At 33.1% G+C, this 26,116-nt stretch overlaps 1 protein-coding gene across 1 annotated transcript; it reads right to left on the bottom strand.

Moving 5' to 3' along the window:
* Positions 1 to 513: 513 nt before the first annotated feature.
* LOC132746240 (sodium- and chloride-dependent GABA transporter 1-like) lies at positions 514 to 21,087 on the bottom strand. Its single transcript, XM_060735322.1, has 13 exons — positions 20,736 to 21,087; positions 18,215 to 18,346; positions 17,392 to 17,536; positions 12,970 to 13,149; positions 12,268 to 12,400; positions 10,940 to 11,178; positions 7,856 to 7,980; positions 7,339 to 7,451; positions 4,451 to 4,588; positions 3,840 to 3,942; positions 3,210 to 3,310; positions 1,903 to 2,073; positions 514 to 1,759 (listed from the first exon to the last, which is right to left on the bottom strand). The coding sequence occupies exons 1-13, from the start codon at positions 20,923 to 20,925 to the stop codon at positions 1,610 to 1,612; spliced, it is 1,920 nt and encodes a 639-aa protein (XP_060591305.1). The 5' UTR covers positions 20,926 to 21,087; the 3' UTR covers positions 514 to 1,609.
* Between the last annotated feature and the right edge of the window lie 5,029 nt (positions 21,088 to 26,116).

Below are 26,116 nucleotides of genomic sequence, written 5' to 3'. Positions count from 1 at the left end.
TTTAGAGATAATTGTTTTAATCAATATAGTATGTTTTATATGTATCTTGTGATTGGTTTTGTGATATATATAAATAGATATCTTTCATTGGTTGTTAACTAGTCATATTCATAGTATTATTCCTGCAATTATGTGATATATGTAATTAACATAATGTGCAATAGAAATTAATATTATTTGATCTTAGAAATTTAACATCAGTCCAGTATATCATCTCTTAGTATGGACCTGAATGCCAGTTCTCAAGAAAATATATTCTTTACCATCAAAGGACCCCATTGGAAATAAGTTCTCTATTTTATATTGAACTTTCATGGGTTATCCTGTGTTGTATATATTGTCTTGAAGTCAACAAGATCTTTGATTTAATTATGAATGTAAAGTTATTATTTTTCAATTAATTACTGTGTTAAAAACAATGTGATAGATATAACTGTGATAAATTGTCTTAATTTGTTTTTTTGTAATATGACATATATATATACACAAATAAAGCAATCAATCAATCACATGTACATATCAAAATAGTTCGTTAGAAAATAAAGAAAGTGAGAAAAAGAATTTTATATTATTATGGGTTTCATTAACTAGCCATTTGTAACCTGACTCCCCATATCCCGGGAAGTGCTGGTGGTGTTGGTCGAAATTAGCCAAGTTTGAACTTTTTCTTTGTTCCAATTTTACAAGGTCTTTGCTATGTGGTTTTATTTTTGGCGCCGAACTATAGCGGTAATTGAACTTGCCTCTCGTGTTTACAGTTGAATATAAGAAAAATGCAATAAGTCCTGAATTAACTTTTCCTATTTTACAATTTAACATAAAAATGACGAAAACAAGATCAACACCGTTATAGTCTGTACCATGTTCAGAATATTGTCGTATATCAAAATCTACAAAACAAAAATATTCTAGAACAATTTACACATGTATATATCAGGTACCTACCATGATAGTTTTGCAGGTACTTTTGTCATTGTCATAAGATGAATGCGTTTTATGCTTAGCATATAATTCAAAATGGACAGTATTCCTAACAGCCAACTTAGCATAAATTACTTTTAAGAATAATCATATCATGAACAATTTAAATGTGTGGGTTTTCGCGTAAATGTATGAATTAACATTATACATTTCTCAAACATTCATGATACAAAATGTCTATACTGTTTGTAATGCATAAAGGGATACTGAGGCAAATTAATGACAAAAATATTAAAAATCATCCTATGTACTCAAATCACGCTAGAATTACATTATTTTTTAAGTCCCAGCTTGAATTTCTGTATACATTCTATATATTTTGGGTTTTAAGTGTAAATATATCTATTTATGTTGAACGAAATTTAGACACCGACTGAATCACCCAGTAGTTTTAAAACAAGTCATGTGACTTGAACAAATCCTGGAAGTTACAATAGATATTGCATGATTGAAACAAGTCTAAGGCGTTCATTTGACATCTTCTTTAAAAGTTTTGTTCCTGTGACTGCCCAGTGTATTTGTTTTGAGGACATTTACAGACTAATGAATGAAAAATACAAAAACGAAGAAATTAAAATTTTGCATGTGTCTCCCTTTAAACAAAATATGTCTAAGTCCTTCTCAATGTTTAGTTTATATTGATCTCATCATCTATAGTAAATGGATTATTTACATCGTGTATTTTATATTCTTCCAGTTTCCATTTGTAATCTGACTCCTTCCATCTCGGGTCTACCTGGTGTTTCTTAAGCAATGGAGTTGTCACTTTTTGAAGTCTCTAAAATTTAAAGTAAAATGTGTTTGAATATTTAGATATTGCACCTAGCGTGCAAGTTTATATTCAAATCAAAATTATTCATTTGGATTAGAAGTATTGCCAAACATTTGTTTTTATTTATCTGTGAGTGCATTAACACTAACCTGTTTCAGTGAACCTTTTGCTGTAGCGATATAATAAACTGCTGCTATAGGAACACACGAGATTGATGATAAGGTGAAAATAAAACCAAAAACTGTTGCACCAGTCGGATATTCATAGGTATCATCAAATGTTAGAGGTCTAAACTGCACCAACTGGAACCAGAATATACCCTGAAATGTACAACTAATGGTGAATGTATCATTACCAAGTACTACATGTTTAATGTGTATACATTCAATTGTTGCATCATAGTTTGGGGACCTTTCTGAGAGTTAAATCGTCTACAATTTCATGCACAGAGCGTATAAAGTTACCTGCACTGCAGAACATACCCATTGATTGTGTACGTTTATCTGCTGGTTATTTATTGTGACGACAGGGAAAGGGATAATAATAGAAAAGTCATATATAGATGCTCGTTCATTTGTTACTTTTTTCTTGGTTTTCATATTGTCATAACAGGGAATGTGTCTTTATTTTTTTCTCTGATAAAATAGAGAAAAAACATCAAAGCACTAGACAATCGGATTTATACTCGGGAGGAGAGGGTGCTACGCCCCCTCGTACAAATCACATAGCCTCCTGTTTCGATGCTGTTTTTTTACTAACTCAGAACTTAGAATGCAGATAATATTAGGGTATGTCATAATGTTAATGAACATGACACAAAGATAAATCATTTAAATAATTCTAGATTGTACATGTAGTAATCAGTTTAATAAGATTATGATCACTCTGATATACTTTGGTACTACGTTTTGAGTATAATATAATTATTATTAAAAATTGCATCTAAGTTCTGGTTAAAATGATACCATAGTATAAGACTGATTGTCAAACTTGTAATAACTTAATAGTAATAACCAATCACTATGTAATTATTTTGCTGTGTTGTTATTTACTGTAAAACTCTTGGCTACCGCCATTATAGGGACTGGTCAAACAGCACATATGTTAAGGCTTGTCTGACTCTATATTGATTGCAACAGCAAATCACTTTCAAGTCCAGCATGTTATAGATGACGTTTAGTTATACATTATCCCGATTGTGTTGAAACAACAATCAGCACTAAGCAGTAAAAGTAAAGTTTCTTTATCACGAAAACAACAATATGCGCATGATGGGATTCAACCCCTGCCACCAGTAACCCTGAGATTACCTGATATGTGAACTATTCAGCTACGTCTTGAATGAGTTGTATATTTGTTCCTCTCTTACAAATACATCCAACGTTTGAGGTTAATTACAGTTTGAGAATAACTGACTACTATTTCTGTTTTTGGCTTTATTAAACAATTTGCTTACATTAATTACTAATGGAGCCAAGAATTTCCAAGATATTTTCAGCCACGGTCCACATCGATAGCCAATCATCATTTCCAGAGCGTCATAAAATCGATCTGCCCCTGGAAGGTACAATTTATTTTTAACTTTTTTTGTAAAAACAGAAAAAGCAACATCAGTATTATTCCACCAGACACGTTTTATTTTTACTAAAGCTGGAATAGTGGGCGCGGATGATATATTTGATTTTTACGTATTTGTCTCTACAGCACAATAAAACTATCTTATTTGGGTTTTCGCGTCGGACTTCTAGATTTTAGTATTAAACTACGATGTACTCACAATTAATAGCATGCTTGTCACCATATCAATGTTATATGAGTATCATGTTGATCTGAACAATTCATTCCTAAAATACTTAAATACGCTTTTTATATTCAAAGTTATACTGATCTTATAGGCATTCTTTAAGCATAACCTCTGTCTTGCTTTTTTACCTAGGGTGACTATTAAAAACATTTTTATTTAATAAATGAATCATAAAACATACGAACATATTTACTTTCTATTAATATGATTTGGACATAAGTACAGCAATCACGCTAAAATAGAAATAATAGACACTTCATATGTATGTTAAAACTGGCATACCAAACACCCATCCTATTGCAATAGTCTCGGAAAATACCATAGCAAGAAGAACTAGACCGCTAACACAGTAGTAATCTATCAGACGAAACAAGTAAACCCCGCCCTGAAGATAAAAAATAATAGCATCAAATTACCAACTATCTTACATGTACATAGTTGACAGAGCGTCTCAGAATAAACTTTTGTTTTTCATTTCCAGTAAGTCATAATGTTGTTTTCTTTGTTGTAACTCTTACTTTTCTAGCATTTTTTCTGAGTTAGGAAACGACGAGAAATGCATTTTAATTGTTACACTTGCTACTATCATAAATAATTCTTGATGTAAACGATTTATGAATTTCTCATGGAATTATATAGTCTTTATTATCAATGAATGATAGACAAATAAAATGTTAATCTATCGATTCCCACAGATATCAAAAGTATATAATCATAGTGAGATACTTGCGGGATAACTAGACGAATTTACAGTATTGAACTTGCGAGTACAAACAAGGCAGATACTCTCGGTGATTTCATGATGTAACCATGGATAACACACGTACTACAAAATCACATCGACTAACTTGCGTGACAATGAATAAACAAAGGAGAAGATCAAAGAGACTTACCTGCGTGACCATAGATAATCCTAGCAGGAAACATATGAAGCAATATATCCCCACAAATATCATACGATTTCTAGGTTTATAAAGAACTTTAGGAAACTTGTCTATAATCGGTGTCAAGAAGGCTTCTACTGCAGCAAACTATACAATAAGATATTTTCATGCTGTAAAGATTATTATTATTCAAAATGCTCTAAATAAAATGAAGTATCATTTAGTTCTACTTCCGTTAACCTGCTACCGCTGTAACGAAGAAAAGCGACCCTTGTAGAATTGTTATCCCAAATCAATGTTATTTTCTTTTTTTAAAGAATGCCAATATTGGCTCCCCGGTCATAATAATATTAACCGGTCAAAGTATTTTACCTTCCCCCACACACAAAATAACACTGGCGATAAATTGTGAGCCTCTGATGTAATGACTCCCTTTTATTTGATATCATTTTTTTTAAAATGAAAACCCTCTTTTATTTTATAATTTTATCATTATACCTCCTCTACGGGAAATTAATGTCAATAGGAACAATTACAAATACTGTTTGCAGTTAAAAGTAATTTAATTAATGATTGATTAACTTTGAATCTAATAATTCAATATAATATTTTTAGGTTTAAATAAAAGAGATGTGGAAATATAAAATAATATCTTAATTTCCTCCAAAAGAAGAGCACATTTTTATAATTATACAATTATAATGGAACAAGTAAAATATTTAATTACAATGTTAATAATTACAGAAGAACTATGGAAACAGTATGAAATATTATAGATATTTAAATATATACAAACATTGATATAATGTATTTATCTATTTTTTACACTTATGTAAATCATAATATTGATAAATAGTAAAATGTCAAGAAAAATATCATTATATAATCTATCAATTAATTAGTTTATCATTATCAATGAATTTTATAAAAGAGATATAAGATTGATTTTTTGTTTCGTCTATCACATTAAATGAAACAAAACCGCTGAACATTTCAAGTAATTGATTGTCTGCGCTCTATATACAAAACTCCATATAGTTATCCATTCCAAGTAACTCATAAATCTTTCATTCTCATTATTTCCACAGTGAAATACGTCAATGATCGCGAAGTTCTTTACGACTAGCTTGCATTTAAAGCATGCTTTGTCGTATTGCCTCGCGAAAAATACAAAATATCCAGAGGCAACTAGGTTCATACTTTGAATGTATCAATATAATTATAGTGTTGCATTGTGCTATCGTTAGCTAGCCTTTCTAAACCATTCTCTTTCTGTATTGCTCGTTTAACTTTTCTTTTCCACACTATTTTGTCGGGAAAATATCCTGTTGTGTGAAAGTCTAGAAAAAAGATGAAAGATTATATTTGATAAGGATCTTAAATATTCTAGGGTAAAAACCTTTAGATTTGAGGTGCTATGCCAAATACATACTAATTGTCTATTTATAAACGCCTGTTTCACCTTGAATCTTGCATGGGCGTGACATAGTTGACACAAAAATATCAGTTTTCTCTGATCTATTATATTCATCACCGGATAGATTCCCAAAGAGCTTAAGTCTTTATCTGTACGTGTATATATAGGTGCAGATTGCATTGTTTTGATACATTGTCTATGTGCTCGCTCTAGCGGTAGAAGCTGGTTTTCTGTAACGCCGCTCCATAACTCACAGCCGTATAGGGCTTTTGGGAGGACAACAAGTTTGTACACTTTCTTTGATGTTAATGGGTTTAGACTGTTGTGAAAGATACAAAAAAGGTCTTTTTAGATGTAGTAAATACTCGTCTGCTTCTGTGATTTCCTCTCCGGCCATTGACAATTTTCTGCTGCATGAACTATATTCATTAAAAACTACTACTTTACATATAGAGGAATTGTAAAAATAAGGTTCTTTTGTTGAATTTTCATGACACAGATTTAATAGTTTATCTAGACCACTTTTAACATTTGAAAGAAAGTATCACCCTGTCGTCTGCTGACGTCGGACAACTACATATAATATTGTTTAGTTTAAAGCTGTAGTTACAAGCGTCTAATTGATTAATTAAGTCATTAATGAAAACTATATAAAGATGAGGACTGCTGCAATGGCCTTGACGAGTGCTCTGTTGTATTTTGAACCATTGTGATGTAATGTCGTTAGTTTTAACGCAGCTGAAACAATCTTCGAAAAATGTTCGGATAGTTTTGGAAAGTGTTATGTCTATCCCAGTTTTGTATAATTTTACAAGTAGAAGCGTTGTCCACGTATGATCAAATGCCTGTTTGCGTCCAAGAAACATGTATACAATTTTGAGTTGTTTCCGCGGCATAGTGTACACTTTCAAATTATTTTTTTAATTGTGTGTGTGAGAGTGTGTGTGTGTGTGCGTGTGCTTGTGTGTGTTTGTGTGTGAGTAAATGAGTAAATCTGAGCTAACAATACTCAAAGCAAAGCATAATTTATAAAGCGGACCATGATCAGCCGGCACATAAGTGTTGTCTGATAATGGCTGGTATTGTTTTCTGTTCCCTGTTGGGTCAGTTTTTATTAAGAAAATTTTCCTATAAAAGAATGTATGGTTTTGACAAGAATGAAAGATGGACAAAGTCATTTAAGATATTTAACGAGATAAGGGTTTATATAAATCTTGTTGAAAATATATACGATTTGACATACACAAAATATCAATTTAAGTTTAATTATTCTTCATATTCTAAAATGGTACATCAGAAGGTTTAACATTTCGAAATCAAAATAGTTGCTATACATTTAAAAAAAATGAAAATTAAGTCTCTCAGCAAGAAGAAAATTCATTACGAATAGATTAAATGCACTTCATGTTTTTTACATTTCCTAACATGTGTAGTCAAAATGTATGCTTAAAAATAAATATAAAATGTGTTTTTATATTACCGCACTGTCCAGTCCTACAAACAGTATTGTAAGGAAGAACAAGACTGACCATAGAGGAGATATTGGCATCTGTGTAACAGCCTTTGGATACGCCAAAAACACTAAACCTGGGCCTGAAAATATCGTTAATACATTTCCTTTGAAAATTTGTGTTCCAAATGGTCAAACAAATCATTTCTACTTATTTGCATTTCTACTTTACTGACATTTTCTAATTACATATTAAGTGAAAATTAAAGGTTATTGTAAAGTTTGTTTATCCTGATACATTTACAAATGTTACTTATTTTAATTGTATATGAATGCTTTAAGCTTGTAATGTGCAATGACGACTCATAATTTATTTTCATATTATTGTGTTCGCCAAATACTTATTTAGCTTTCCATTGGACACCAATTTATATTCAATTGTCATCTAAATAAAATTCCATATTAGAAACTTAAATTCATTATTACTAAACACACTTGTTACATTGTTTAGGAAGTCATGAAAAAAAAAACACGTACAATTACATACCTTGTGAAACAGCTTTCTCAATCGGAATTTTCATTTCATATGACATAAATCCCAAAATGGAAAAGACAGCTAGACCTCCAAAAAGACTTGTAAGACAATTTATAAATATGATAACAAGTCCATTCCTAAAATAACAAAAATGATATTATATAAATTATTATTATAAACATACAAATATGTACATGTATGTTAGTAGCATAAAAATGTTATAAAATAGATTTACTCCGACTCTGGAATTAAGAATGTTTGTTTTTCCCCCAGCTTATTCTTATATTCGATATTAAGCCCAACAGGTTGACTATTGTAACCGATAATGCACAATGAAGCTATAACGATAAAAGCTTGTTTGTACCGGGGGATTAGCATGGAAAAACCTACATTTGCCGAGTTCCGGATAACATCAAATGTAAAGTGTTTTCTTAGTGGTAAATAACGATTGGCAAGCAACTCCATTCTTACAATAAATCAGTTGTGGTAGATCGAAGACTTTTACCTTCCTGTTTGATACTTGAAATATCCTTTTTATATGCCCGAAAGAATTTCGAGCATATTGTGTTATACCCCCTGGCGTCTGTCCGTCTGTCTGTCCGGACGTACGTCCGTCCGTCCGTTAGCAAAATGGTTTTTTTGAGCAGTACTTAAGTTCCATTTGGCCAACAATATTCAAACCCCTATTGATTTTGGGATCACAAGATCAAAGGTCAAGGTCACTATTACCTTAAAACTTAAAACAGTTTCCGGAGCATAACTTAAGTTCCATTTGGCCAACAGTGTTCAAACTTCATAATATGATTGTCCATATTAAGAAGAAGACCCCTATTGATTTTGGAGTCACAATGTCAAAATAGAGAAAAACAGAATCCCTAAAGAAAGTCCAACACAACAAAATTGAAAATGTTGCAGGCTCGGTTTGATTGAGCGTGTTCATGGACGGTATTGTAAAGTGCAAGTTACCGTCCACACCCCCTAGCACCGGCTTAAGCAGAATTCAACATTTAACACGAAAATGGTGAAATTTTGAATTTAGAAACATCCGCAGATGTGTTCATACGGCGGTTATCATGGAACCTTCAATGTGACACAGTAGTGCCATTCCATGAAAAGCGGCGTATGGTCCCAAAGTAAAAGAAAGCTTTTGCCCTAAACAAGAAAACAATGGGTGAAACTAAATAAAATGGAATTTTGAAAGGGGATCTGAGGTTATGAAGCCTGCATATCATAGATAGGACGTCAAAAGACAAATATAAAAAGCAGGCAACATATCCTAAGGGTGATTATACAGTATTCAAGTAGGAATACTGGAACCACCCAAGTTGAAAATGGCCCAATAGAAGAAACTAAAAGTACCACATTACATGTATACACAACAATAATGTCGTGCTGAACGATCTTCAAGGATCGAAATAAACATCATTGATTAAATGTACGGGGAGACTTTTTACAGCCGCCACACGGCACAAATAACACGGATGTGACAATAAAATAGAGAAAAACAGAATCCCTAAAGAAAGTCCAACACAACAAAATTGAAAATGTTGCAGGCTCGGTTTGATTGAGCCTGTTCATGGACGGTACTGTAAAGTGCAAGTTACCGTCCACGCCCCCTAGCACCGGCTTAAGCAGAATTCAACATTTAACACGAAAATGGTGAAATTTTGAATTTAGAAACATCCGCAGATGTGTTCATACGGCGGTTATCATGGAACCTTCAATGTGACACAGTAGTGCCATTCCATGAAAAGCGGCGTATGGTCCCCAAGTAAAAGAATGCTTTTGCCCTAAACGAGAAAACAATGGGCGGAACTAAATAAAATGGAATTTTGAAAGGGGATCTGAGGTTATGAAGCCTGCATATCACAGATAAGACGTCAAAAGACAAATTTAAAAAGCAGGCAACATATCCTAAGGGTGATTATACAGTATTCAAGTAGGAATACTGGAACCACCCAAGTTGAAAATGGCCCAATAGAAGAAATTAAAAGTACCACATAACATGTATACACAACAATAATGTCGTGCTGAACGATCTTCAAAGGTCAAGGCTACTATCACCTTTAAACTGAAAACAGTTTCCGGAGCATAACTTAAGTTCCATTTGGCCCACAATATTCAAACTTCATAGGATGATTGTCCATATTGTGTAGAAGACCCCTAATGATTTTGGTGTCACAAGGTCAAAGGTCAATGTCACTATTACCTTAAAACTTAAAACAGTTTCCAGAACATAACTTAAGTTCCATTTGACCCACAGTGTTCAAACTTCATAGGATGATTGTCCATATTGTGTAGAACACCCCTATTGATTTTGGGGCCACAAGGTCAAACGTCAAGGTCATTATTACTTTAAAACTGAAAACAGTTTCCATACTCTAACTTATGTTCCATTTGGCCCACAGTGTTCAAACTTCATACATAGGATGATTGTCTATATTGAGTAGAACACCCCTATTGATTTTGGGGTCACAACGTCAAAGTTAAAGGTCACTATTACCTTAAAACTGAAAACAGTTTCCGGAGCATAACTTAAGTTACATTTGGCCCACAATATTCAAACTTCATAGGAGGATTGCTGTTTGAAGGAGGTAATACTTTATTTTATTCCCATGTCTTACAAATTTCATTTTTACTAAAAAAACAAAACACTTTCGGGCATATAATGCTCCGCCTAGCAGTGCTCTTGTTCTATCTTGTTTTTGTTTTGTCAAGATTTATAAGTTAATCACTTTTAGACCTTTTACTTACATTCAGTACAATTGTTGACTTGATGACAGACTTCAGCAAATAGTGCAATCACATTTTGCTCAAGTCGCTTGCTGTTACATACTATTAAATAACTACCTTTAGATAGCAGAGTAAGCATTGGACAATGATACATGATTCACATGCATGTTAAATTATATATTTTTTTTCTATAAATTACTGAAATTTTCTTTTATCTATAATTTCATTATTGTTTAATTCTGTTTCTGATTGATTCATCATGTTTATGTCATTGTCATTTGTTTAGATTTTGGAAGCGTAAGTGTTGTATACAGTATATTTTGCTTAAATCATTGCAAAATATAAACGAAGAATAACTAATACCTCACGCAATTTGTCTTGAAGTTATTGTAACTTCCAAGCGTTATCATAAAACCTTGTCCAACACCAATCGAGTAAATGACCTGAGTTCCTCCATCCATCCATACCTGACCGTCAGCGAGACGACTAAAGTTTGGTTTAAGATAATATATTAGACCAGTCCCTGATCCCTTTAATGTAACTCCCCGGATAAAGATAATCGTAAGCAGGATGTACGGAGCAATGGCGGTGATATACACAATCTATAACAATCAAATGGTTCTCGATATATAATCCTGTAACATATAGAAACAATAGTACAATAGAAACATATAAAGAAATAATTCTAAAACGGTTTCATATTTTAGATAGGTTACAAATCGGGGATGATCCGGGGTATAAATAAGCCTGTAAAGCTACGGTTGAGCCCCGGTGAATGCCGACAGAGCCCCGGAGGATGACGATAGAGCTACGTTTGATCCAGGTAAAGCCCCGACAAAGCCCGGTTAATTTCAAAAGAATCATGGCAATTTGCGATGATTGCACTTGTTTGTTTTAAAACCCTTCCACATTTCCCTTCTGTCCAGTCTTGCATAAGACATATTCAGAAAATCATCATGAATAACATTTGAGATAGGAGAAATATCATTTAAAATTGACACAAATATATTAAATGAAAATTACGTATCAACGTCATCATTTCCGCGCGTTTTCAATCCACCAGTGTTCTACCGGGGCTCTGCCGGGATCGTCCTTGGTTTTGCCGAGGCTTTGCCTGGATCGCACGGCAAAATTGAAAATGTTGCAGGCTCAGTTTGATTAAACCTGTTCATGGACGGTACTGGTAAGTGCAAGTTACCGTCCACGCCCCTAGCACCAGCTTAAGCATAATTCAACATTTAATCATGGTAATGGTGAAATTTTGAATTTAGAAACATCCGCAGATGTGTTCATACGGCAGTTATCATGGAACCTTCAATGTGACACTTCCGTGCCATTCCATGACAAGCGGCGTATGGTCCCCAAGTAAAACAATGCGTGTGCCTTAAACGAGAAAACAAAGGGCGGAACTAAATAAAATGGAATTTTGAAAGGGGATCAGAGGTTATGAAGCCTGCATATCATAGATAAAACGTCAAAAGGCACATTTAAAAAGCAGGCAACTTACCCTAAGGGTGATTATACAGTACTCAAGTAGGATTACTGGAACCACCCAAGTTGAAAAAGGCCAAAAAATACCACATAACATGTATACACAACAGTTATGTCATGCTGAACGATTTTCAAGGGTCGAAAATTTAACATCTTTTATTAAATGTATGGGGAGACATTTAAAATGATAATAAATGAACCTTTCCAGTCCACCTTACACCTCGACATATACAGATATAAACCAAAATCCAAGCAACGAGGAGGGCAACAGCTAGTCCTGGAACTAATGAACCTGGTTCTTGTATTCCACTTGACATGTTCAGTACTTTTCTCCTGAAAATATGCCAGGAAAAGACACAAACTTACTTTGCCAACGAGTTTACATGTACAATTCATTTGTTAGTAATGATACAACATTTCATCATTCAAACGTGCACGATTCTTTTTTTTTTAGTGCGGAGAAATAGAGGGGTGTTTGGTGGATTACGTTGCCAAAAAATTCTCCAGGTTTATTGTTTGACTGCTGGTGGAAGACCTTAGGTGACAGGCTCGAACGACTACCCGAGTATAACCTTCGTAAACTGCTTTAACTGTAAGGTCGTCCATCTCTATTACATACATAACATAAATACAGAGAAATACATAGCCATACACAACAAACGTACGTACAAACATATGCCATGAATGTAAATATATGTTACATACAAAAATGTAACATCAAACGAAAGATCTGACACAAGGAAATAACTAACAACAAACACGACAAATAAAATAAAATTTTACATGTAATAAAAAATCTACTTTGCAAGTTCTATTAAAAGGGTCAAACATTTTTTTTTATTTTACACTGTACGAGCAAATTGAATACTTCTTGTTGGATCTTAGTTTATAAGTAAACGTACTCCCAATATTCTACTACAGCGTCTACTGGAGGTCCTACTGTAACATTATATATATCACAACCTGTCACGTTCGCATGTGTTGATGAATTATATGTGAAAGTTTCCGTCACGTTTGTAAGCGTTGATGTACAGGTTACCATAGTTACAGTTCTCTCTAGAGACATACCTGACACATAACATCTGTAATATACAATATCGTATCTTATGTCAATAAAAACCTGGCGCATAACATCTGTAATATACAATATCGTATCTTATGTCAATAAAAACCTGACACATAACATCTGTAATATACAATATCGTATCTTATGCCAATAAAAACCTGACACATAACATCTGTAACATACAATATCGTATCTTATCTCAATAAAAATGTGACACATAACGTTTGTAACATACAATATCTTATCTTATGTCAATAAAACCTGACACATAACACCTGTTATATACATTATCCTATCTTATGTCAATAAAAACCTGACGCATAACACCTGTAATATACAATATCGTCTATTATGTCCATTAAATATGATAAACAAGATCATCAAGGAAAGGCGGCGTTCAATGAACACAGCCCCCACCCGACCTAGCAACAAAAGTCAGTGGCAAGGAGCCCAGGAGGACCCCAAACAAAATCAGGACAGGGCACAAAACCTGACACATAACATCTGTAATATACAATATCGTGTCTAATGGTCATTAAAACCTGACACATAACATCTGTAATATACAATATCGTCTATTATGTCAATAAAAACCTGGTACATAACACCTGTAATATAATATATCGTATCTTATGTCCATTAAAACCTGACACATAACATCTGTAATATACAATATCATATCTTATGTCAATAAAAACCTGACAGATAACACCTGTACCATCTTCCACGTAATTCTACTTTATAACAGTATTTATAATAATACTGCACGTTTGTAACATCGCTTTTCATTGGATAATCGTGACGTATTTATAGTTTTATATACACGGCTGCTATCGATTTATGAAGAAATCGCGCTTTAATCCTCTAAAAATGATGCTTACTGTATTATAAATTCGTTATAAATATTTTTGACAGGTTAAATGGCCGTATATAAACGGTTGTTTGGAATATAACCCTCGCCTGGCGGCTCAGGTTATATTTACAAACAACCGTTTATATAGGGCCATATAACCTGTCAAAAATATTTATAACTAATAATAATAGTTTTTCTACATTAATATGTTCATTTTTTTACTTTGCCTGGAAACATAAGATAGAAAGTTAAATAAGTACCATTTACCAAAAAATTAAGCAAATTGATAAATGAATTAAAGGAAAAAATGCAAACATTTGTACACGTACGAGTTTTGTATGAATATTGACAGAGATCAGAGAATTTGTTTAAAATGTAACATAAATGAAATTGAAACAGAATATCATTTTTACCGGTTTGTCCATTTTATAGGGAAAGAACTATTGCTCTTGGCCTACTTTAAATAAATATATATTTTTAATGAAAAATTCTAAGCATGGAATTGTTAACAGATTATCAAAGTATATCTACTTCGCAAATGTATTACGTGATAGAACGAATAATTGATTGTTTTCATATACTGATTTTGTTATACATAGCATACTATTATTTACAAACATATATTGAAATACAATGTATATGTGTTCTTAACAATATAAAGATGTTATTGTAAAAATAATTTACATTCAGTTACTACATACATTTCTTATATACTATTTGTAACCGTCATTCTGTTTGTGGTAAAATGTTTATTGCTTTTGAAATACATTAATACACGTATATACAATCACAGCAAATCATTTCATAAGGATATTATAGGCAATTATAACACGCCTGGTAATTCTACGATATTTTATATCATATAACTACGTTATAGCAAATCTATGTCATTTTTGGACGGGAAGGCTTTTGTCCTGGAGGGCTTCTGTCCATTTCTCAATATTACATTGTTACTTAGATCTACATAATGGTAAGAAGGTCCCAGATTTATACGCCATATCCGGGCTATGCTGTTGAACAACATCCAAGTACAGTACCGTTCTTTTATTCCGATATGCTTTATTTTCTTTTTATATTCATTATTCTTAATTTTATTGACTTAAGATAGACTATATAAGATTAAATCTCAGTCAGCTCTAAATATATTATGTATTGGTCAACTTGTATAATCTTAGGATTCACGAGCAATCATTGACATGAACTTTACTTTAGTTTCAATTATATGTAACTCATTCAAAGGGTAAATTTTAAACTCAAATTCATTTATATAAAAACTTTTTTCATGTCTGAATATTACTTTGTGGCTTCATTCTGCATCGTAGTCTCTTAAAAATAAATAACAGATAACCTAAGGAAAAGCAATACAATATGTGATGGATCTTGATGATGGGGCTCATACTTGGTATATATCAATTTTCATTGTTAAATGGCTACCGGTTGTAAATATAGTTGACATTAAAATTTTATGTCATATCTTCAAATTCATCAAAACATACGTGTACAGTTCATTCCAACAACTTCTGTTCATGATTAGAGCATTATTAGTGTGTTAAGTCTTCAGTCTCAAATGATCGTTCAAACGTGTCTTTTCAGTTTTCATTTTTTGTTGAAAAAATAATTCTGTGTTGTTTCAAACTTATTATTTCAGTTATTCTATTTCAGAAAAGTGCATCATGTCACTCCTAGACTTTCTCAGTGTCGTCGGCATTCGTTTCTAAAGATAGCAGATTTTACCAATTTACAAATATAGAGAGCGGAGCGGCAGATTAGAGGTATCAAGGGGATTCCGTATGTTAATGCATTTTAAATCGACCTATTTCTGGCTTCCATAACTTGATATGTCGCTTTTATTTTGACGTTGTGCGACAGTAAGCAGGTCTAGCAGTAGTATACTATAAAACCTATTCACTGTTTAAGCCTCTTTAGCTAAAATCGGCCCTGATTTCCCGAATGTTTCCTAGTCTATATTTTGTTTTAAGACAATCGATTGGCATGAGTGGAATGTTGATTTACATGTAACGGACATTTTGAAAAATAAAGTCGATGAAAGTTTTTGTTTCACATGGATATTTCTAACCATGGTTAGTTGTTGATATTTGTAGAAAATGAGTTACATTATAGGTGAAAAGAAAATGTACATGTTCTGATATTTTATTATAATCTAACATTACTGAGTACAGTAGTGACACAAACAGAACAATGTTGCACTACTGTCATGTCACATTACAAGTCTTGTAAGTTTTGTTTGTATTGGAATTACTTTCTTTACCAGGTTGGCATCAGTGAAAGCATTTCTTTATTTAATATCTGGCCCCTCTCTCATGGACACTGCATACGATAAGTATAATTGTGCAGATTTAAATGATTTACAAAACATCCAGAATAATGTACAATAATCTAAATTGAAAATGACCTGCGCATAGGAATAATTTGGTAAAGTATCTGTTATGAGCGCATTTTTTTTTTTTGCGCGGAGCTTCTCATTTGCTGCATATTGCAGCAACATTTGTACTTGTTCTAATTGTTTTCACAATTATATGAAACGGTTTATCTAAAGATAACATATTTAAGCTTTAGAAAAGCTGAATGCCGCGGTCTTGAATCACTTCTCTACGGGTACTTCTCAATTTATCGTATAATATGCTTCATTATTAATAGATACATTAAAAAGTTCTATAAGTAAGAAATTCTTTCATTATAAATATAATTTTAATAAGTATTAAAATCATATCTTGCAGATCAAATAAATATATTCATGTGTCATTATGTTATAATAATTATTATGCATGTATATTTTGTTAATATATTATTTTTTAATGAAAATTGTATAAATGATATTTAATATCTAGAAGGATATTTTACCATAGGACAAAATCTTTATGGCATAGATAACTGTTGTTTATTGTTTAAATGGATAGTTTTTGTGTTTTCTAATAACCATTGTTATTAGAATAGCACATTTTAAAATTAGATTATTTATTTTTGTTTTTCTACGATTGGTTATATTTTTTTTATGTGGTTACGCTTCTTAAATTAACACAGAGATAATATTATCATTCTTTTTGTGTTATGCTTGATATATAACGTCGTTTTTATATTGCTTTGTATTAATACTCGTACGTCTTAAATCTGTTTTATGATGTGCCAGGTTATGCCATTGCATATTGAAATAAATCTATGTGGAGTTCAAAATTATTATATAAAGTTAATAAGTTGTAGGCACAATCATTTTGTTGTATAAGAATAACAATTTCTTTTTTTTAAATACGTACAGCAAATATTCAAGGTTCATATGCATACAGAAAAAAGTTTTAACATCCAGTCATTTTAGTTTATCAAATTATGATATTTATTCGAATGGAATAAATAAATAAATAGAAAACAAACTTTATATTTTGATACTACCTTTCTGTGTTCCAATAATTTCCACACGTAGCCCATGGCAACTGTGAGGTAAAGGACACTGCTATATAATATAAAGCCCAGGCAACGACGACAATGTAATAAATGTTCGAATACAACAATATAATCTGTGCTGCGAAACCAAGACCTGTTAAATAAAACAAAGGACATGTGTAATATAAACTAATTTTTTTTATTTTTCAGTAGTAAATAAATTAATGTAACTTAGTGTAGAATAAAGAAACTCCATCGAGCTTCAAAAGTGTAAAAAAAAACATTAAATTGAATTTCTGACATGGAACAATTGGACAATTGATGAAATGGTCAATTATTCATCATTGTTAATACAAAAGAAAATCAATTAAGATAACAAGCATAATATATATCATTATCATTGTTCATGTACATTCTCATCGTCGGATACCGCCTCCGTGGTCGAGGGGTTAGGGTCGATGACTTCTAATCCAGGTACCACTCTGGCGTGGGTTCGATCCCCGGGAGATGCTCTGGTAGTTTAGCTCGGAGGAAGGTTGTCTAGTACTGGTGTAACTCTCCAGGAACGATGGTTAGGAAACTACCCGCCTATATGACTGGAATACTCTTGGGAAAGGCGTAAAATGAAACAAACAAACAAACTCATCGTCGGTTACCCACGGTATATATCCCGTACATACAACATTAGATATTGTAGTATGTACGGAATATATACCGTGTGTAACCGACGATGGTACATTCTATAATTTCAAAGATGTTAATAAAAGGTTCAGACAATGTACTTTGATAATATAAAATTTATGCTGTGATTATAATATATAAATGTTTTTACCTTGAAATACAGGGATCATGTTCCATGCTTGTACTACACCAGAGGTCATATACTGACCCAGGCTGATTTCAGCTATATATGTAGGCGCTGCTACCAGAAAGAATGATATTGTATAGGGAATCAGGAAAGCGCCTGAAATAATAAATTATGAGTTGGTAAATTTCAAAATAAAGAGTGTTTTAATACCGTTGAATACGAACCAAAACGGACACTATATTTTACGATGAAGTTATTTTTTCTATAAAGGAATGTCTTTGTTTGTATTTGATTTCAGATATAACGAGAATAATACATTGGGCTATTATAGGGTTATATTGATCTTGAACTTTAATTTGACTCGAGTCTCACACACGTCGAGTATGATCCGTTCTACTGAAATCCACGAAAGCTCAATAGAATTATGTTTAAAATATAGGTACTCCTTAAAGGCACATTATGCCTCACAAACGATTTTTTTCTTTCTTTAAGAAGCGGAAACATGAGTTATAAAACGTTAAAATAATGGTTTTATAGGATTTCAGATGCTATCGCCTAAAAATAATAGTGTTGGTTGTGAAAGTATTGGTCATAAAGGAAGAAAACTTTAAATAAAGTAGTATTTTGGCTTCCATATAAAATAGTAAATCACTGTATTAATTGCCAGAAAGCAATAGGAGAAGAAGATGGTTCAGGAAAGTAGCCGATGAGTTACTTTCTTGTGTGGAAAATTTAACATAAAATCAAAAGTAAAAAGCCTTTGAGAAATGAAAATAATTGCGTTAATGAGGAATAATGAGCCTTTAAATAACGCTTATAAAATGAAAACTATACCGTAACTGGCATAACGCAAGCAACGTCATTTTAGATCACACTCAAGTGCAACACAGATTTTTCATTTTGTGTTGCCTGATACAGAGTAGCGGCGACATATATTGATCACTTTTCTGTCGTGTCCGTCCGTCTATCCGGGCCAACGAGAAGACACTGTTGGGTACAGAAAACAGTAAATTTTATCTGTCAGTTTTGTTGGGTATTTTATGAACTTATTGGTTACCTTTAAACAAAAGAAGTTCTCAATAAATGTCCTCTCCTTAGTCTGTCCGACCGTCCGTCACGAAATTCATCTGGACTACTCCTAAAAAAACAACTGGTGCAATTTCATCCAGACTTAACAGGAATCATCAGTATCAGGTCTAGTTGTGAATATTGTCGGCATTTTTTAGTTCAATGATTTTCGTACTTTTGAATACTCGCGCATATCACAGGTGTTTTCCGGTTGAATAATTATTGGTAAATAATTTCCCTTACTTGAAAAAGATGTTTTTGGCCTGCTTATGTTTATTTGTGTTCTCACCGCCGATCAGATCAACTCGATCAAGCACGATCAAGCGATCGGGTACCGGTCTAGCTCGGTCTGCATGCGTGATCAGGGGTGGTCGGAGCGGTCAACCTTGGTCGGCATGGCTCGGGCTTCCTACCCGAATTTTTTGATATGTCAAAAAAATTCGAGTAGCGATCGAGTAGATAAGCGGTCGGGAAGCAATCGTATAGTGATCGAGTAGAAGATCTAGTTGATCGAGAATAAATCGTGTAACGATCTACTGTGGTCTTACCCGATCTGTACACGATCATCTCGATTTCTACTTGAGCATTATCCACGACTCGATTACGCTCATTACGATCTGGTCGGGTGGAAATCTGGCAACGATCGAGCAGAGGTCCAGTTAGTCTAGTTGAGATCGTGTATGACTCGCGAATAGGTCTGGTTGATCGAGAAGAAATCCGGATGTTGGTCGGGTTTTCGTCGAGAAGAAGTCGTAAAACATCGTGTAGGGTCGACTTGAGGTCGTGTAGAAGTCGTGAATGTGCATTTAATCCAGCTTGGTCGGGCTTCATCGGGGAAATTATGTGATCGGGACGATCGAGTTGATCTGATCTGGAGCATAAACAGTAGCTGATACATGCTACAAAGAAGCCGGACTATATCGGTGTCGCCCCTTAATACAACTGCTTTATTGGCTATCATCAGGCGACACACGTGACCACTGATGGCTCTTTTTTCTATCAGCCATTTTTTGTAGATAAGGTACATGTATTAAAAGAAAAAATACGTACAGGTATTATTATAAAAGATATATGATGTTAAAATAACAGAATCGTGATACGGCAATCACATTTGTAGAAATCAATCTAAAACGCAATATTCAGTGTATATACAATGAATAGTTGAGTTGAACGTTAATTTGGCGCTAAAGCACTCTTACCGGAATGCCGATTTCTAGACATTTGTTTAATGTTATAAAAAGAAATTAATATTTCGAATGGCCTACATCTATTCGGACGAACAATAATGGGTAAAATAAAACGAATTATAACTTCAATTGGACACATTCACTCAATGCAAAAACTATAAACTCGATTTTCTTGTATGACAAGTATGATCCGCGAAATCAATTATTTCAGTCTGGTTTAAAAGACTTTGTTGTCAATAAGATAAAGACGTTAAGCTAAAGTTTAAAGCAAAACATGTATATATACTTACCACCTCCATTCTTGTAACACAAATATGGAAAACGCCAAATATTGCCTAGACCCACAGCACAGCCGACTGACGTCATAATAAAGTCGAGTTGTTTATCCCATGTCTGACGTAATGTTGGTATCCCACGTGTTGACTTTCCACGGCTGGTTTCCTTTCCTTGTTGAAATATTTCCGATTCTGTTACTTCCATTTTATTCTGAAAAATAAAGCATTAATTGTTCACTTTTAGAAATATTATACTAGTACAGCAATACAGCTGATTAAACAAACGTAACTTATACACGCAAACAACTGCAAAATATGTATATGTGCAAGCTTTAAAGATTGATAGATTTGATATCTTCATTCAGAATGAACTATTGTGGAGTTTTAAATTAAAATGCATTGCATGACTATGAATGCACATGAACTAAAATAATGTCATCAAAATTAACGTGCTAAACCTATGTGATTAATCGACAATAAGTTTGTGAAGAAATATTAACTCTTGAATTTATAAATAGGTATACACATATGTACAATATTAACTTTTAAACTAGAAATAAATTAAAACATTTTTTCGAATTTCCATATCATTAAACCTAGTGACGCAAACTACAACCTTTTACAATTTCACGGAGAATGTCAAGGCAGTCCATTATAACCTGCCTGTGAATATGTTTAGTTCATCCTTTTTATTGTGGTCACTATATAGTATTTAGAGTATGCAAGTATGTGTATGCCTTGCAGCCTCGATGGTCACAGTCATGTATTTATTAAAGTTTATAAAAGTTGTATGAAGAGTTCAGTGTATAATGATGACCGAGATGCCGGACAGTAGGTACCATGAGAACAAAAAGGTTAAACAATGTGTGACCTTTGTTCTCAGATAATATTGAAATAATGAAAAAGAAAAACACTGTGAGCATGCATATATTCATATCTAATATGTATTACATGTAAAATAAATTATCATTTACAACAACTGTAAATGGTCTTTATAAATTAGAAATTATAAATGGCATCTCAATAAACTCAAAGAAAAAGTCAAAATATCAGTAAAGCAGTAAAACCGACACATATTCATTGTCAAAAAATGAAGAGGTGTTTTTTTATAAACATTTATCTATTAAGATGAAATCTTAATATGTGAGTGTATAACAAGAAGGGGGTGGGGTGGTGGTAGCAGTAGTAATAGCGTCAGTTTGTTTTACTCATGTTCAAGTTCTCATTCATTCAATCCGTAAGGTAATAAGTTTGTCAAACAAGACAAAATATGTCTCTGTCAATACTTTATAAATGATTTAATTTGTATGCTCAAAAAATAATTTTACAAATAAAAATATTGCTCCAGCCTGCTATTGTACTTGGTACATCGGAAAAGTTGGACACCTTTATTTTAAAAAATGCTAAAGTTTTAACTTATGCAATAAAATTTCATCTCGACAAGATCAAAAGCTTTCCTTAGATCTAAAAATACAGTTCCAACATACTTACCAGAATCTATATCTGTTAGCTATGAACAAGTGATGTGTGACATGCATGATACTGTCTAAACCCTGATTCAGTTTTATGAAGGTTGTTTGTTTTTGATGTACTTGATTTGTTATGTGTCTTTCAAATATTTTGAGAATTTTAGACAGATTGGATAAAGGCCTGCAGTTGCTTTCATTTTCTTTATCGTTACCCTTGAATATCGGTAGAACATAAGGTTCTTTGAGAGAGGCAAGGAATAAGCCTGAATTAATAGAACTGTTAATCGTGTAGTGATTTGGTCAATACAGTTACGTAAAGTATTTCAACCAATGCCTTCCAAACAAGTTGATTTATGCACATCTAATTTATAGGTATCATAGTTCAAGGTGTAATAGAGTGCAGACGTGTGTTTTCGTTGTTGATAAAAACTATTGGATTTACTAAAAGTTATCAGTGTTATGCTAAATATTTTTATATCAGTATAAAGTATTTTGTGAATGAATTAAAGTGGACATAATAAAACTGTAAAATACCTAGTAAAGAAAAGGAAACAGGAACAGAAGTTGTACAAGTGATGAAGAATTGTATGCTCTTAGTAAGATATTTAAATCCATCCATGTATTTAAATCCACGACTTCGCCACCGGCAAATAGATCTCTAAGTGTCGAATAAGACGAAACAAATTCGATCTTGTATAATAGTGACACCTTCTCACCAGTAATCCCGCCTAAAGGCATAACTGTTGGGAATAATGTCGTATCAGTTTTAAACACGAATGGTAAAACTACGAAGAGCTAGATAGGAAATGGTGCCATCGGGATCGACTAAGTCTTCGAGTACAACTGCGCAGATCAGAGCGACAAATGAGGATATTGTAGCTATGCTTAGCAAAATGAATTTAACAATTGTTGGTATGAGCAGACACCTTGATAAATTGGATAACCTTTAAAAGAAAGTGGAAAATTTGACTTCTAATTGAAGAAAATATAATTGCATATCAACGACACAGACAAAGTTACACAATAAAGGGTAGACAGGGTTGATGATTGAATTTCGTTAGCCGAAAGAGACTAAGAGAACATAGAAGCAAATTTGTGTGACTTAGGGAGAGAAAAGTGAATGGAATTACATTTAAGCCCAAAGTCTGAAAACAATCTTATTATTAGCATTCTAGAGGAAAATATGAACGAAACCCTGGCTTAAACTGAGAAGATTGTCAAAGACTTCTAATAAATAAGTTACAAATTGATGACGAAACCGCACTTAATCTAAAGCTTGCCCAGGTGCACCGCATAGGAGTCACAGCGACTGTACGAGGCGAAGAAGGGATAATTGGTCGGGGCAATGATAAGAAAAATACGAGAGATGTTCAAATATGAATGCAACTAGGCCAATATTTCGCTTTATACCGCGTTTTGCACGAACTATGTACAAAAATGTTTGGGAAAAGGTCTCTTGTCACTTACAAAATACGGTCCTATATCAAGAACCGCTAGTATACAGGCGAAAGACATATTTAATGAAATATGTCGTGTTTATTGGAACAATGAATTTTCTTTTTCATCTGTCACACAGTGGTGTAAGAAATTAATTTAAAAGTGGAGTGGATTCAGTAACAGATGCACTTCATGCACGCCGTCCGAAAACTGCAACTTCGCCAAAAATGGTTGAAAATGTAAAGAATTTGACTGCTACTGATGCAAGATTTACAGCTAGGTATATACATGTAGCTAAATGCGTGAGTATATCTGTAGGAGCCACTCGTACAATTCTCAGACGTGATTAAGAAATGAGAAGTTTAAGGATACCCAATCTCCTTACAAAAGAGCAAAAACTTGTTCGGGTAAGAATCTCCAAACGATTGAAACAGTTCCCTTAATACAACAATTGATTTTTCTCAAATATCATCACTGGCGATGAGACATGGAATCACTTTTATCATCGTCGGACACCCACGGTTGATTAACATGTAACATAACATGTTATCAAATCATAATCTGATCAATGTTAATGGTTCGGCCGTGGGTATCCGACGATGACTTTAATGAGCAAAAGATACTTTAGTTAAATAAAATATGGCCAACCAAAGGAAGTCAAGGACCTTGCATGACAATGCTTTGTCACACAAAACGGTCATTGTACGAGAATATCTGAAACAGGAAAAGGTTGTCGAGCTTCCTTATCCTCCTTATTCGACAGATCTTGCCTCTTGTAACTTTTTCCTATTTCCGAGGCTAAACAAGCACCTTTCTGGAATATCAAACGTGAAAAAATCTCGGTTCGGCTATTTTCCAGTGACTGAATAGTATACCTCGAAAAGATTAGATTATGAAAACGAATTAAAAAAATTGGATTAAAAGACTAAAACTTTGTATATCACATGGTGGAGAGTATTTTGAAGGATTGAGACAATTATTTCTGCACTATTTGTTTAGCACTTCTGTAATATTTGTATTCACAAATTGTATTTGAACACTCCACGTAGAAAAATCGTATGTAAATTTACATTCTAATAAGACAAAGAAATGTTAAAACTGTTAAGCAACAAACTAAACAATATCAGTTAATACATTACGGAGCAATACCCTACGACAGTAGCAGAAAAAAAGGCAGAAGTTAGTGTCTAAGATGAAAGACGCGATAACAGCAAGACACAAAGCGTGGATAGCGTATGATACCTTATAAATATATATCGACGGAAAAGTCGTGAAAGATGATTCGGGGGTGAAGATGGGTTGGCATTGTAATGGACTGAGTGCGCGTAAGAAAGAGTCAATTCGATAACATAATTACTAAACATGATATCGTTATTCTGACTGAAACATGGATTGGTAAAACATCAAATATTGAGCTGGACGGATACTTTTGCTATAATTTCTATCGAAAATTTATAAGAGAAACAGTGGTGGAATAGTCATTTATGTGAGAAATGAAATTTAAGTAATGCTTTCAACAGGCATGAAACAATCGTTTGGATGACACTGGACAGGGACTTCTTTGGAACCGTATATGATATATACATTGCAGGGGTTTATGTGTGCAGTGATTTATCTCCTATTACAAACATTATCGATGATGATTTATTTGATTGTTTACAAAATGTTATATATTTATTTGAATTTAAAGGGACAGTACTAGTAACAGAAGACTGCAATGCTCGGGCGGCATGCAAATCGGTCTATATATTGTATTACAGGCTTGTAGTAGAAATAGATGAACAGATACACTGATACAGAGATTTTCAAGTGTAAGTAATGTACAGGGAAATAAGGTACTTGATTTATGCAAGGGAACATCATTCAGAATTGGAAACGGCTGTGGTAAAGGCGCATTCATATGTTACAGTCGAAATTCTTCCAGTATTATCGATAATTAACTGTTAAAGTAAATTAACTTCAACATAATCAATGATTTTAAAAATACATTATTTCAATACGTTTAGTGACCATACTGACGTCATTTCCCCGACAAAAATAATGACGTGTTTGTATTGTATCAAATCTAGTTTGTTGATTTTACATTCGATATCTGTCAGAATGACAGCGCCGCACACAATCATGTGAGTATCGATCCCCGATCCAGTGTAAATGTATTTTGTCTAGGACTGCATTCTCAGAACGTCGCACTGTCTTGTCGTTCTTTCTTCCTACATGTTCCTAGTTTCATAACCATAATGCGCATGTATAATTATTTCTTTTAAATGCATGCTTCTCTGTTCAATAATGAAAAACATCATTCAAAATATATCGTATAATTTACAGTGGGGTTAACAAATAAATAAAGTGAAGATGCTTGGGTAAGTTGCAAAACCTGTCATCACAAGTAAACCTGTAAAAAAATACTTACACTAAATATTTTTTCTCACTTGATGTTCAAATTCAACGGAAAGAAACGATAAATTTGAACTCGATTACTTTCAACGTGAA

This window comes from Ruditapes philippinarum, unplaced genomic scaffold, assembly GCF_026571515.1.
Source record: "Ruditapes philippinarum isolate M1 unplaced genomic scaffold, ASM2657151v2 ctg4923_1_1_1_1, whole genome shotgun sequence".
Taxonomy (NCBI): Eukaryota; Metazoa; Mollusca; class Bivalvia; order Venerida; family Veneridae; genus Ruditapes; species Ruditapes philippinarum.
This window is presented reverse-complemented; position numbering and strand designations above follow the sequence as displayed.

What these genes read in the sequence shown, in the direction of transcription:
- LOC132746240 (XM_060735322.1), bottom strand. Translation starts at nt 20,925, where the DNA reads ATGGAAGTAACAGAATCGGAAATATTTCAACAAGGAAAGGAAACCAGC. An exon ending in AATTATTGGAACACAGAAAG is followed by an intron (nt 13,150 to 17,391) that starts GTAGTATCAAAA and finishes TGTATATTACAG; the next exon opens with ATGTTATGTGTCAGGTATGT. An exon ending in GCTGTAGTAGAATATTGGGA is followed by an intron (nt 12,401 to 12,969) that starts GTACGTTTACTT and finishes GCATATTTTCAG; the next exon opens with GAGAAAAGTACTGAACATGT.